Source organism: Anas acuta, chromosome 2 (genome assembly GCF_963932015.1).
Source record: "Anas acuta chromosome 2, bAnaAcu1.1, whole genome shotgun sequence".
In the NCBI taxonomy this organism is placed as follows: Eukaryota; Metazoa; Chordata; class Aves; order Anseriformes; family Anatidae; genus Anas; species Anas acuta.
In genome coordinates, this window is record NC_088980.1 from 108619106 (window position 1) to 108633603 (window position 14498).

Below are 14498 nucleotides of genomic sequence, written 5' to 3' on the forward strand. Positions count from 1 at the left end.
AAATTGATAAAAAGGGTGGTGTAAAGCCCTAAAACTCCATGCCTCCTGCCAATTTGTAGAGTTAACTACTGGCTGAAATGTTGAGCTGGTTTGAATGAGTTGTGCTATCAGTAAAAAAAAAAAAGAAAATTTTGTATGTTAGCAACAGTATTTTATTTGTTCAGTGAAAGACCCTACAGTATAAGGCAGTCTTGTAGGAGACTGAGTAGGCAGAGTACTAGCAATATCCTGCATGGGCTGCCTGAAAACTTGCTGTTTCCTTCCTCTTTGATAAATCCACCATTAAAAATAATAATAATAATAATAATAAAAAGATCAATCCCAAGCACCTCTCTGTTGGGTCTCTCCTCTGACACCCCTTCCTGACCAGCCCTACCAGAAAAGCCTTGGGGTTCCCTCCCTGGGGACACCATTTCCAAGGATGCTTGGCCCAGGGAGGGCTGGGGGAGCACAGACACCTCCTGGCCCACCAGCCTGCGGCCCCAAGGTGGAACTAATTCCTGACACCATAAATGCCAGGACGCTCCTACAGGCGCGGCAGTGCCCTCCTAGTGACTAACCGAGATTTTCCCCGTTTTCCCCAAGCGACTCTCTACCTGCTCAACACGACAAAACAGCACCAAGGGAGGGCTCAAGCAGCCCCTGGGACAGAAGCTACGTGCCTTAAAGCCCAGCAGACAACCCCCAGCTCCTTCCCCGTGCTCCCGCCCCACCAAGCTCCCCCCGTTAAACCCGGGGCAGCCCGGCAGCGGGGCGCAGCCGGCCTTCCAACCCCAAATACCGGCGTGCCCGCGGGCTGCTCTTGTGCAAACCCAGACGGGAGCCTCCGGGGGCGTCCCCCCCTTCGGGGGCCGGTCCCGCCGCGGGCAGGGGCGAGGCGGGGCCGTGGGGCGGCGGCGGGGCCCGTTCCGGCCGGCGGTGCGGGGCGGTGCGGGGCCGTGCGGGGCTGCAGGGGGATGCGGAGCGGCTCGGCCCCGGGCAGATGATGGCGATACGCGAGCTGAAAGTGTGTCTGCTTGGAGTGAGTAGCAGCGGCGGCACCGAGGGTTTTTTTTTTTTTTTTTTTTTTTTTTGGGGGGGGGGGGAGGGGGGGGAGGATTTTTCTTCTTCTTGTTATTTCTTCTGATTTTTTAATTATTCTCCTCCTTTTGTTATTATTGAGGTTGTTGGCCCGCTTTTCTCGGCCGCTGCCGCAGGTGGGGGTTGAGGAGGGGGGGAAAAAAAAAAAAAAAAGGGGGAGGTTTCCAGCTCCCCTCTCCCTACCCCCGCTCCTTCTCCCCCCCCGTCGGCCCGGGCCGGGGCTTGGGGGGGCTCGGCCGCCCTGAATTCCTCCACGCCGAGACTTGGCAGCCTCCGGGGGGGGGCGGCTCTGCTCTTTGTGTGCTTGTTTATTCCCCTTTTTAATCACTTTTCAACTTCTTTTCGGCTTTTTTAAGGGGGGTGGGGGGAGGTGCGAGGGGCCATATTTTTAGGGGGGGGTCCCCCGGAGGGGTTTTCCAGCGCCTTGAGCCCTCCCCGGCCGGGTTCCCCCCGGCAGCAAGGGGGGGACACGGCCGGGAGCCGAGCCTCGGCCCCCTCGTACCGGCGGGTGCTTTTTTCAAAGCTGTGCCTTGACCCCTCACAGGACTGCCATCCTGCAACTTCTTTCCCCTCTTTCACTTTATTTTTAAAGTTTTCCATTTTTTTTCCCTTTTTCCTTTTCTTTTTTTTTTTTTCTTCTTTCTTTTTTTTTCCTTCTTTCTTTTCTTTTCCTTTTTTTTTTTTTTTTTTTTTTTTTGGTGAAATCGTGTGTGCGTTTAACATCTGGAGCAACAATGTGCTTAGCTTTGCACTTTGGCTCCGCCTGCCCCCGCTCTGCCCTGCACAGAGGGAACTGCACATCCAAGTGGGGATATAAACACTGCGGGGAGAACAGACTCCCCCCCCCTCTCTCTGACAGTCACCAGCCAAGCATGGCTACTTGTGTTTTTTTTATTTCCTTCTTAAATCAAACGTATCGGATGCGAGTCATGCCGCGGTTAGGTCCTTATCACCACGAACACCCAGAGAGCTGCATGAATGAAGGCATTTTAGGGTGAACTCTTTCACGCAGTACAAGCGAGCTGAAGGTTTGAACACGAAACTAAGGCAGCCGCCGTGCTCCGTGGTGTGTGTTGACACTTCGCCCAGCAGGAGTGGGTACTTTGCCCTGGGTAAGCGCCAGGACGTGGTGCCAGGGCACCGGGGACTATTTGGCAATGGCCAGTCCTCCCTTCGCAGCGAAAATTCCTGCCTGCAGCTTTCGAGATGGCACAGAGACAAAATAAATGCGGTTTACACAGACCTGAGGAGCCTGTGGTAGAACATGTGGATGCGTCTTTAGTCTTTTTCTCCCCCAGCAGAAAATCCTGTAATTTTCTAGAGGTGAAGTGTCTTGTGGAATGACATTCCTCTTGCCCACTGCTTACTGCTGTTGTGTAACACTGAAATGTACTGGAGGTTTTGCAGGCCAATTGTTTACTTTTAAGACAGGAAAAGAAAGCTGTAAAGCAGCCCTGTGTTACCAGGAGTATGTAATTACTCTGCAGATTCATTAAAATGATAGGGTGGCAGTGGAAACCCCGGGGAAGATGTAAGTATTTGTAGTTACATTTGCTTAGTAGTCGGTGATTAGTGAGAAGATGTTCCTTCCTGAGTTTTAATAGTGTATAATCCTAGAAAACCACCCACTTCTGACCAGACATCTCATTTCCTGTGAAGGCTGACACTCTGTTTTTCCAAAAGTGATGAAAACTTCAGAAATCCCCTCGTGAAGTTCAGACAGACTGCCAGTACAGGGAAACGGTACCTGTGTGTATGAACAACCGCAGCCATTCATCTTCTGAAGGTTAGATGGCAACCCCAAAATAAGTTTGGAGATCTACTAAGAGGAATCTTAAGTCATCTTCTCAATTAGTCCTAGACCTGGTAGGTTAATCTAGCAGATCCCTTAGTAATCTGTCAAGTCTGACATGTCCACGTTCCACATTCTTATCCTTGTTAGAAATTACGGATTATGTTGGTGTAGATGGGAGCATGAGGAGAGAGGGGGACAGAGAAGGCAGAGCTTTGCTCCATGCCACCAGCTGGCACTGCTGTGCATCAGGGCTAACATCTGGCCTGGAGCCACAACAGTAGGGACAGGGAGTACGTAACTGGCCCTTGGAAGAAAAGCCCCATGTCGCCCAGGTCATGCTGCAGCACAGGAGAGAACCTGGCTTGTCGTTTTCAGCATAAATCTGTCAAAGCTTGGATTTTGGTACTTGGATTTCACTCTTTCTTCCTCAGAAGTAGCTTGGAGTTTTCTAAGCTCTGTGGGTGTGATGGGAGAGATTTGGAGCAGCCTGAAGTAGTGCATGAGAATGGGGTGGTTGTGAGGCTTGTGGATGCTAAAAGAAACACCAGAAATGACAGAGAGGGGTTTTGGGGCATCCGTAGTGTGAGTCAGTTCGGAAGGCAGGCCTTGTTGGTCACGGAGCTTTGTTATTCATGGATTTGGGACAGCAATGTTCTGTGAGGAGAGATGGTTTCAGCTTGCTCCTGGGCTGGTAGGAACAGGATGCCTGCCTAATCAAATGATTAGGCATCACGGCCTCAGGTGTAACAGCAAGGAAGCTACAATTTTAATAGCTACCTTGAGCACGCTGCCGTGCAAGTGGCCTCAAGCCTGCTCCTAAACTACTTCGCGTAGTAAATTACCGCTGCTGGGCAGTGATGTATCCGCATGTGGAACGCCTTCATCTTGGTAAATGCAACCACTTCAGCATCTGCTCCAAGCCCCGTCTTGTCAACCCAAATTCTGCCTGGCCTCTCACTCCAACCTGTTGTTTGTTCACATCGGTTGCCTGTGTATTGGAGGCTGCCTGCTCCTGGTACTGAGCAAGGTTTAGTGAGGGGATGAAGGAGAAAGGGGTGAAGAGGGGCTGCTGGGCTCCTTCAGGGGTGAAGTGTGGCTGGGTGCACAGATGGGAAGAGCGTCTGGGTTTCCTCATCTGGCTGCGGCCACACAGTGCCATGTGCCCTGGCTCCCGGCGTTGTCTTAATGCAGGCTGGAGGAGCGATTTTACATCTCTCTGCCAAGTCCTGACATAACTCTGTGTGGCAACCGCAGGAGAGGTTGCCAGGTCTAGGACTGAGGCGAAGTTTCTTGTCTTTCTCGCTTCCTGAGGAAACTTTGAAGGCTCTTCAGAGAGGCTGTGGGAGGTGGCTTGCCAGCTACCATCTGAAGTGACCTCCGTGGCTGCTTTCCTATTGTTTTTGTTTACTACATTTTTATGTTGTGACTGTTCATCACAGGACCAAAGGAGTTAGGCCTGGAAGAGCTCCCTTGGTCCTAAAGCTCCTCTTAAAACTTCCCTGACACATTCTTGCTCTAAAAGGCTTGTGACAAAGGTTTCTGTTCTCTCCAGGGCTATATTCCAAAGCTTATCTACTTGTATCGTAAAAAGCTTTTCCAAACATAGCGCCTAAAATCTTCCTTGCCTGTGACTTCGTTTTGCATCCTCCTGTTTATGTTTCCACTTCCTTGCTGACTGGAAGATGCTCGCACGTAGTCTCAAAATGCTGTCTGAAGTTGGGGAGCCTAAACTTGTGAAAGGAGTGGCACCTCCTTTGTGGAGGAGAAAGTTTCCTTGGGACTTTCCAGGTCTGATCCAGGTCTGGAGAACAGTTTGTTACCTTTGTTAATGTTCACCTTGTACGGTGTCTGCACTAGAGTGCGGAATTGAAGACAGAGTTGTTAGATGTTTAAAGTAATTGGGAAAGGGGTAGTAGTTTCCTTGAGGAGCAAATCCCTGTGGTTTTCCTATCCTAATGTCACGATAATGTAAAGGTCTGGATTGTGCTGGATGCAGAACAAATCCCCGTAGCAGAATGGATGCACACGTACATCAGACCTTTCAGTGAGAAGTCAAAGTACCCATTTTTATTTTTAATAGCCACTGTATGGAACATGAATGACTGAGAATCTTTTAGTTTGCGTTGCAATTTATAAAAGACAACAATTTTATTTCTCATTTGACTCTAAACCATGAGCTGCAATGTTGTAGGCTCAAACGGAACAAGAGGGACCGATGTAGTGCAGAAGACAAAGGTGGGTGCAAGCCTTGGAAGTCCTAGCCCTATATCAAATCACGTGCTCAACCGGACAACAATTTTAAGCCCATGAGGAACCGAAAGGCGGGCAGCCAGACACACCATTAGTGGGGCTGCCTGTGCCCCGTTTCCTTGGCAAAGCTGGTGAGGCGTGCTCCAGAGCTTGCACTTGGGCATGCACGTGCTGCTTCCATGATCTCTAGTAGGCAGGCCCTACCCTGCCATTCAAAAGAACAGCCTGCCAAGGCACTTTATACATGTAAGTCGGGGACCTTGGTTGTTCTGTTCTGGGGCAAAAAAATGCGTAAAAGATCCAATTACAATAACAAGTGAAAAATGCTTTTTCTTTTGTATCAATAAACAATTATGTCCAGAAGCCTAAAATATTTTTTCCTATTAAATTATAAAATTGGTTTAAGTGGTGCAATCAGATTTTTTGCAACGTAGACACTAAACATGTAGGTAAACAATTTATTGTGTAGAGCCACAGAGGAACGGAATTCATGATTTAATATTGACATTGGCCTTATTGCTTTCCTGACCTATTTCCAAACATTTATTTCCTTGCATTTTCCAAAAAGTTTTGAGTGGAATTAGCTAGAAGAGTGAGCAAAATGTTATGACCCAAACATCTTTCTAGGAAAAGATAAGTGCAGAGGCCAAATTCTGTTTTTGTGTCTAGCAGCACAACCACGCTGATGGCTCCAGAGGAGCTCTGAAGCAGCAGAAGGCAGAACTGGAAGCGGGTTTTATTTCCAGTAGTTGAAAAGCATCCGATTAAGAAACTTGTTGTCATTAATAAACTGGGCAGAAAAATAATTCCCTGTGGCTGTCTCTTGTTGGGGAGGATGACATGTAACTGAATCCCATCAACTGAGCATCAGCGCTCAGCTCCTGTCTTCTGGTTTTGACTTTCTTTTTGAATGAGACCCTACCATCCTGATGTGGCTATCGTCCACAAATCATGTGCAGGCCACAGTTTTTCTGCCTGTCAAATTGTATTTATTTCTTTTGCTTAAAGTGTTACAAACTGCTTTATTTATTTATTTATTTATTTATTTTTCCAGGCTTCCCCAGCCCCTTGCTTCTGTCCCTCTTTTTGATTTCTTAGTGGTGGCTGAAAAGCTGTGACACTTCTTGTTTCACAGTAATTCTGAGAAAAGTAAATTTGTTCTTTTTCTGCCAAAATAAGGAAGTTGAATTGGTTATAAACCCCATTTTTTGAACACGGATGAGTGCAGTTTTAGCCCTCCTTAGTAAAGTAATGCTGAGGCAGACTATGAAGCAATCACAAACTGCATGCAAGAGATGTGTGGGGAAGAGAAAAATGCTCTCAGTCTCTTTTTTAAAATGTGCATTTAAAGTCTGTTTCCTGAGACTCAGGTTAATAGTAAGACTTGTTTCCACAGCAATGATTTATTTCCTTTGATGTTACTGTTGCAATTCAAATCCAGTTTAAGGAAGTGGCAAAATAGGCACTGGCTGGGTTGGGCTGCAGGGCTTTTGCTTGTGATGGTGTTTATAAATTACAGTGCCGACAAATTTTGCTAGTGTTAGGTTGTGTCTGAAGAGAGCATGTAGACTCTGCAAGCATGCAGGTTGGATAAACGTACTCTTCTTAAAATTTCTGAAACTAGCTCCTTCTTGAGAGAAGCATTTACAGAGGGGCTACAGCTCAGCTCTGCTTGCTTTCAAGCAGCTGCCTTTTCTTTTGACTCCCTTCTGCTCCCTCTTCCAAGTGCCATCTTTGTCTGGAAGACCCAAATGGGGACTGTCTGTTGATCACGTATTTCCAGGCCATGTCCCATCCTTGGAGCTGTTGAGCGCAGGGCTGCTTGTATCTTCTCTGGCTCTGCGTCACCTCTGTTGATGCAGGATGGTGGTTTGGAATCGTGGTTCGACCCCTTTTGTCATCCTTTGTTTGGATATGTGGTTTTTCCTCCTCTTGGGTTTTCCCAGAGCTGCTTCTGGGGCCAGCCGATGCCCCCATGTGTGGCCAGAGCTGGTTGTTGGGTCCTGTGGGCATCTCGGGGGCTTGCTGCAGGGGTGGTATGAGGACACGCACGGGGACAGCTTGTCCTGAGCAGACCTTGCCTGCTGAGGGAGGAGGAAAAGGAAGGCAGCTTCCTATTTTCTTGGTGTTTCTTGCTCTGATGGACTTTCCCTTTGAAAGCCACCATAAGCTGGTGTTCAATCTAGTCTTCTCCATCCTTGAGTATTTCTAACTGCTGAGCCTGCTCAACTTTACAGGAGTTTGAAGCCAGTTTATTTTTCCTCCCTCCACTTCCTTTGGATAATTATAGAATACAAAAAAAAAAAAAAAAAAATTACATCCATCCAGTGTTAATCACGCTGGTTGGTTGACTTGTGCCCTGCTTTTTGGGCAGGGAAGAGCAAGTCCTCAGTGCTCTGCTCCCCACCAGGGCTCGTTGTACCCCTAAATGAGTTTCGAACACTGCCACAAGAAGGAAAACCGAAGCAAGCAGCCAGCGGATGCGGCCGATGGGCCTCCTCAGAGCGCTGCCCTGTGTAAGCACATGCCAGTGCTTTAATTTACAGTCTCCAGGCTTGCAGAGCCAGTAATGAAAGCTGAACGGCAGTCAGCGGAACAAATGTTTTTTATTTTCGCGTGGCTATTTTTAAACATAAATGCTAGTGTGTGGTTTTTCTGTTTCTTGGAGGGTAGGGTAGAGCAGTCTTTGGTTTTGTGCTTTTTTGTTTTGGGCAGATTGAGTCCTTCTTGGGGAGACACGTGGGAGCACACGTGCGCGAGATCCAGCTCCCGGACACTTTGTGTCCCGGAGTTACTGTTTCCTCTGTGTTCAGCAGGGTGACAGGATGTGGCTCACGTCATCGTCATCGGCTGGCCAGGGTCACTCTCTGCCCTGCATAGTCACCAGGGACTATAAACACTGCCAGAGCGAGCTTTTGAAATGATAAATATCAGCCTCTTGCATGGACTCACCTGTAGTTAGGCACTGCCTGAGGCAGATTTTCCCTTATTTTAGAGCCTGTCTGTAGAGACGAGCAGAGTTAGGAGAGCTTCCTGAAGTAGGACTGATTTCAAAATGTTTATTTATTTATTTTTGGCCTGTTTGGTTCTGCAGCAAACAAAACTCACGTGTAGATAGGATCCAAAGCTGTGTTTCAGGGCAGTGGGACAGATCTGACATCAACTTGCATGGCCTCCTGTGCTCGCTGGTGGCTTTCCAAAGAGCGGTGTGAAAATCATCCTGGACAGGACTCACTTGAAAGCAGCATGGAGTTATACATTAGCTCATTTCATTGAGTCAGCTCATTTCTTGGGACTTTAATGCATTTTCAGCTTCCCCATTTAATGGGAGGAAAGTACATTGCCACTCCGGTTAGCAGTTTAGGAGCATATCACGACTGAGATCCTTGAGGTGTTTGTCCATGCGCAGTCACAATTGTAATCTCAAGCAGCTTCTGCCATCTGTGGAAGCAAATATTATGATTGTTTGCTTAAGATACTGCTTGTTAATTTAGGAAAACTGTCGCTGGCAGACAAACACTGCTTACCAGTACATAAAGGCACGCTTCTTCATGGTGACTAGATAAATCTGATGACTGGCTAAACTCTTGGAGGGATTTGGGAAGTGCAAAGAACTCATTCCCCTTATTGAACAGGAAGCACTTTTCCTCATTTTTCTTTTTCTTGAAGCGTACTAAATATAAGTAATTTAAGTGGGACTATTTTAAGAGTCATAAAATCAGCACTTGCAGTGTATCTCGTTAAAGCTGATATGAACAGGAAGCTTCCAGCCACACTTAGGCCACAGGACTTTCATGGTACGCAATCCATGCTGCCTTCAACCATAGCAATTGCTGTGCTGATAATCTTACTCTTAGAAAAAAAGGTTCTTTGGTTTTGTCTTCACTTGCTTGTATGTCAATGAAGAAACAAAGCAGTGTGTCCCACAGTTAATCTCTTCAGCTGTTGTGACTGCAGCAGCAGAATATAATTTGTGCTAATAGGCTTTGAAAATATTCTTCTGAGTAGTCTATTCTTTGATATTTTTCTTTATTTTAATTTTTTCCTGCAAGGTGTGCTTGATAGCACGCCTGAGCATTACAGAGGCACCTGGAGCATGTTTTAAACAACAAAAATGTCTGTTGTAAAAAACCTGGTAACACAAATACTGATTCAAGATCATGTTGCTGAAGCCCTAATTTGATTTCGAAGCACTGGGGTGCTCCTTGGCAGTTATGGGGTACATCCTTCAGCCTTTGAAAGGGCTGAATTGATTTCCAAGCTTAAGGTTCAGCACATGCTTTAATACACAACTGAATGCAGGGCTAAGTGGAGGACAAAGAAAAAAAATATGTAAATTAAGTATTTGAGATAACACAGCCTTTGAGTGATTCCATCTTTCAACATTAACAGTCAATGAAGTAGCTCAGTTTTTCCTCTGCTTGGTTTTTAGGAACTGGTAGACTCTTTGGAGACTGTGCTTTATTTGATCAGGTAATTAAGTTGATCCAGAATTTTGTGACTAGGTTTGCCTTTAGGAAAAACTTTAGGCTGGTGTGAAGGATGACAGCGAGAAGGAACCTTTGGGGCTCATAGAATAAGTCCAACTTAAAAATATAAATAAATAAAAGTTTCAATTATGGAGAGTGAGACCCTTAGCACCCAAAAGTTTTCCAGGAATAGCTTGGATAAAGTGATGACCAGTAGAAAAATGGATGTAACAATCACCACAGAGGAGATTTGGAGGAAAAAAAAGTGATATATAGAGAGAGTACTGGGGAAGGAGGGAAGAAAATGAGAGACTGAAGGGGAAAGGATTAAAAGAGTTGTAGGGGACCAGTAATGAGGAACATGGAGGGTAAAATCTGAGAAGGGGTGAGGGAAAGAGAACCTGAAAGCTGGGAAACAGAAAACCACGTAAAGCAGAGCAAAAGGGAAAAGTGAATAATACACCAAAAAATATGGTGTGGTGAAAAAAGCCTGCCACTTCTCCCTTCAGTTTAGCCTCCATTTTCCTTTTTTTTTTTTTTTTTTTTCTCTTAAAGCTGGAACTTTGCTAGCTTTGCTGTATTATCTTTCAAAACATTTTTTGAACTGAGCCTGCAGAGTTGTTTATATGACATTAAGTGAAGCTGTACCTTATGGCCAGTTGAGAATGCACTGTCGTGGATCCAGTAGCTGGAAGGGACGGTCTGTTAGGCCTTTATGGGCCACTGGAGATGTTATCCAGAGCCACTGTGCCTGTCCTGCAGTCAGTGCCAACTTTGGGCTTGGTCCTGAGCACTTGGGCTGCACACTGAGCATCCAAATGGGCTGTGCTGAGAGTGTGTTCTCCGTGCCTGGTGTGGGGTTGAGTCTTCCCATGCTTTGCAAAGCCATTGTGAGTGGATTCCAATTTCTGAGCAAGGAAGTGAAATAAAATAAAATAAAATAAAATAGGCCAGGTGTATCAGCAATTACAACTGATCTGCAGAGGAAAGTTAGACACTTTAATCTCCCAGTTACTTTTGCTGTGGAGAGGGGAAGGTGCCTTAATGATAACAGCTATACAACCCGTTTCTGCTCGTTTAAAGGGCTTTTCCCTGAAAACCTAAATTCCATGGCACTAGTGGTACCAGCTCTGGGAGATGCAGAGTTTTGTCCCTGCTGAAATCGGCAGGGGGTGAAAACATTCAAGCTGCTAGCTGCTTCAAGGATGTAGCCTTACGCTGATACTAGCCTGTTTGGTGCAGATAGCTTTGCTTTCAGTAAGTTCACAGCACCGTGCACAGTAAATCAACGGATAAAAAACTCGGCCCCAGGTTTTATTATGCTGTGCTTGCTATTACCGCTTTGGTTTACTTTCATGGGAAAACACCAGGTGGGTCCTCATATGACACTACAAAATAAGTGGTGATTCTTATAGTACTAGGGAGAACTTTAGGTCTAGAGAATGCATGGGATGAGCATGAAATCACTCTTAATCTAATTAAACAGAATGGTTTGGTGAAAAAAATCTAGTTTAGATTTACACAGACCTCCTATTTTCTATTCTTAGTCATGCACATCAGCGTGGGAAACAAAACCACCCATTTTCAAGGGTTTTATGGTGCCATTTAATGTATAGATAACAAATAAATTCCAGTAAATCTCAACTGACTGCCTTCCCTCGATGGCCTGAGGGAAGGCACTCTGTAATTTGCCTGGAAAGCTGATGAATGCAGGTTTCCAAAGACTGGGTGGGGTATCAGGATCTGCTGGATAAAGAAGATGGCATTAGCAGCTGGTTGACCTTTAGGCTGTTCACCGAAGGAGACTACCTTCAATGGCCATGCGAGATTACTGATTTTACAGGTGCTGGGTGTATCAGCTGGAAAGGAGCTGATGATAAGCAGCAGGAGAGTATTTGTCAGGGTTTTGGTATTTGGCCAGTGTAAAGCTGCTGCTGGAAGTGGTCTTCACGGATGGCTTGGGCCCAATGTGTGAGGGGCAGGCATGGGGCAGAGGAGGGAGTGTATGAGGGCAACAAGATGTTTGCCTTGGTAGCGCTCAGGTGCTGTATCGCTTGCTGGGGTTCTGCTAACTTCAAGCAAGATCAGAGCCGTGATGCTGATTTCCATTTGTTAGGGGAAATTTATTGAAATAGCTGCACTCTGAAACTGCTTTCTTCCTCTCTGTTGCCCATTGGTGCAAGAGGGGATTTCTTTTCTCCAGAACCAAGGTTTTTGACCGGTGTTTCAGCTGGCACTCATAATTTAAGTGGCTTTTTCCTTCCTCTTTGGTATGAAATGCAATAATACTTTGTAGGTGAGTTAGTAGCAAACTGGGGGGAGGAATGTCTGAACATTGAACTGAGTTGCTGGCTGGGCTTGGATGGGCAAGTCTGAAGGTAATTTAGCCCTCTTACAAATTCTCCAGGTAACCGCAGGACAATTTTTATATTACTGAAATAGTAAACTGAATACCAAGAGCCATTTCTTCAAATATTGTACCTAAGCGATGTGCATAAAGTCAATTGCATAAGAGTTGGTGCCTTCTTTTAATAGAAGAAAGTGAATTCATGCATCTGAGCAGAAAACCAAATTACTTTCATCCAGACTGGGTTTTGTGGGCAATCTGTAATATGAAACTATAATGTTTGGATTGGATTATTGATTCCAGACTGACTAGAGGATTTAAAATAAATCCTGTGTGGGGACAGGCATATATATATATATTTTATTTTTTTTCCCTTGCTATTTATTAAGTGACACTAACAAGTCTGTATTTTGGAATTATGACCCCACTGACAGGATTTGACAACAGAAGAGACGGTGTTGGAATGTAAAAATGAACTTGTGCGAACCAGTTTGGGTCAAAGATTATCTTCTTGTCATATGATTATTTTGAAAGTTTCAACTGTTATAAATATATGTGGGGAAGGTTCACTTAGAAAAAGAATTTGATTTGGAAAGAATAACACGGAATTGTTTATCTCATCTTTAGCTGCCAAACTGTACTCAAAAACAACATTTGTCAGGATGCTGTTGCCTAATGTGTTTACTGAACTATGAAAGCCTCAGGTTATTTATGTATTTAGTCTGAAAATTGAATTTAGTTCCTCTCATCACTGCGTTGCACGATGATGATGAATGGTATTTGACCAGATTGTTATGCTGGTGTGTGTGCATGTGGCCAATAGAGATAACAGCTTGCAATCACTACTTGTTATCATTGAAAATGTGAGGTACGGTGACTGGTAAGTTGCTTCCTTACACTTATTCCTTCATTTTTCAAGTTCAGGGCCAATGATCTGAATTCTTAAGCAGATATTATTCACATGGGTTTTTTACTGTCTTTTAAATAGGAATTTACCTGCATGAGGAGTAGTATGCCAAATGGATTTTTTTTTGTGAATGCATTGTATATTTTGAGATAGAGTGGATAGGAAAAGGAAATCAGTGTGTGAATGTAAAAGGTCTCCCAAGTTTGACCAGAAAATAAGCTCCATTTGAGTTGCCAAATAGTGCTCTCAGTAAAATTGTATAGGTGTTTAAGCAGGACTTGCAATTTTTCTTTGTTTTACTTTGGCTTTTTTTCCCGCTCCCTGATTAGATCTTGACATGCTTAGCTTAATCTGCTAAGCTTGCATTTGGCTCCCACTTACCTGGGGGAGGTGAAGAACAGTGACCACCACCCACCACGACAGGAAATTTCCCATGATAAAATGGGACTCTTTTCTCCTCCACCTGAAAAATGAAGTGATCACAGTTAAATATATGTGGTGGTACTGAGCTGGGAAATCAGCAAGGCAGTAACTGGGAGAGGTCATTAGAGTGAACTAGGGTGGTGGCAGTGAAGAGATGGGAAGAGTATATCAAGGAGTACGAGATAATACTTTTTCTCATCTCTTTTGGTACAGTTGGGAGGGTAAATTTACGAGCTCTTCTCTATTACACTTTGGTCAAGAGGATCCTGTGATTCAGAGATAAACAGAGGCAAATAAAGAGGCATTATTCTTGTTTGAGCAGTAGTGGCCCGATAAGGTCCCACAGCTATAGATCTCCTAAAAATGAGCAAATAAAAATTCCTCAGGTTGGTACTTTGGTCAACATTGTTGATGCTTTGCTTTGTTTTGGTTTTGTTTCCTTTCTTGGTGCTTTAGTACAGTGATTTATCTCTGGGTTACGGAGAAGCCTTTCCATCTGCCTTTCCAGCCACTCATTGCCATGCAGCGGTCCTGCGGTGATAACAGCAATGAGAGATGCCAGTTTCCAAGGGAAGGTGCTCAAACACTTGTCTTTCCATCTCTGTCTGACCCACCTGTCTAATTCTTGCAACTTCACCATGTCATCTTCTTCCCTCCCTGCCCAGGCTCACGTTTCCCAACTCACTTGAGCAGTTTAGGAAGTGCTCCTTTCTCTCCCTCCTGTCCCAGTATGGCCAAGTTGTCTCACTTCCTTCTCCCTTAGTGCCAGGAGTCACCAGGTGGTGCTATTTCCCAAATAAATGCCCTCCTTTGTGTTGCAGTGCCCTCCAGCCCTTGGAGAAGGGTTGTGCAGCGTTAGGTTTTGTGCTGCAGCTTCTTTCCTGGGCAGCAGCATCAAATAGCGAAGGGTTTTGCTCTTAGCCATGGGTTCTGGCTTGAGCCAACCCCTCTGAAACACAGGTGTTCACTGGCTGATTCAGTCACAGGGGCTTTTGTGATGTTGAGGACCCTAGAAGACTGGACTGCTTCCACACAGCTTGTGACCGCACAGTTGTGCTCCAAAAACTGCTTGTATGTAGTGTAAAGCAAGCACAAGTCTCACTAAAGACGACCTCAGACTTTGCGCTGTTGGGTACCCTTCTGGGCACCCCGCAACCAGGGGGAGATTTTTTTTTGCAGGTTCCTTGGCATGTGCTGCTGCTCCACAGGAGGTCTGTGTGCAAGTGA

At 45.4% G+C, this 14498-nt stretch overlaps 1 protein-coding gene across 2 annotated transcripts in view; it reads left to right on the forward strand.

The window, feature by feature from the left end:
* The first annotated feature begins 872 nt into the window (after nt 1–872).
* RAB31 (RAB31, member RAS oncogene family) overlaps nt 873–14498 on the forward strand; it is a 63932-nt gene continuing 50306 nt past the window's right edge. Inside the window, exon 1 of one of the 2 annotated variants that reach the window (XM_068671641.1) lies at nt 873–1021. In XM_068671641.1, the coding sequence (XP_068527742.1) occupies nt 983–1021 (39 nt within the window). In that variant the 5' untranslated portion in view covers nt 873–982. The remainder of the gene's footprint in view (nt 1022–14498) is intronic. The other variant, XM_068671642.1, reaches the window with a different exon arrangement.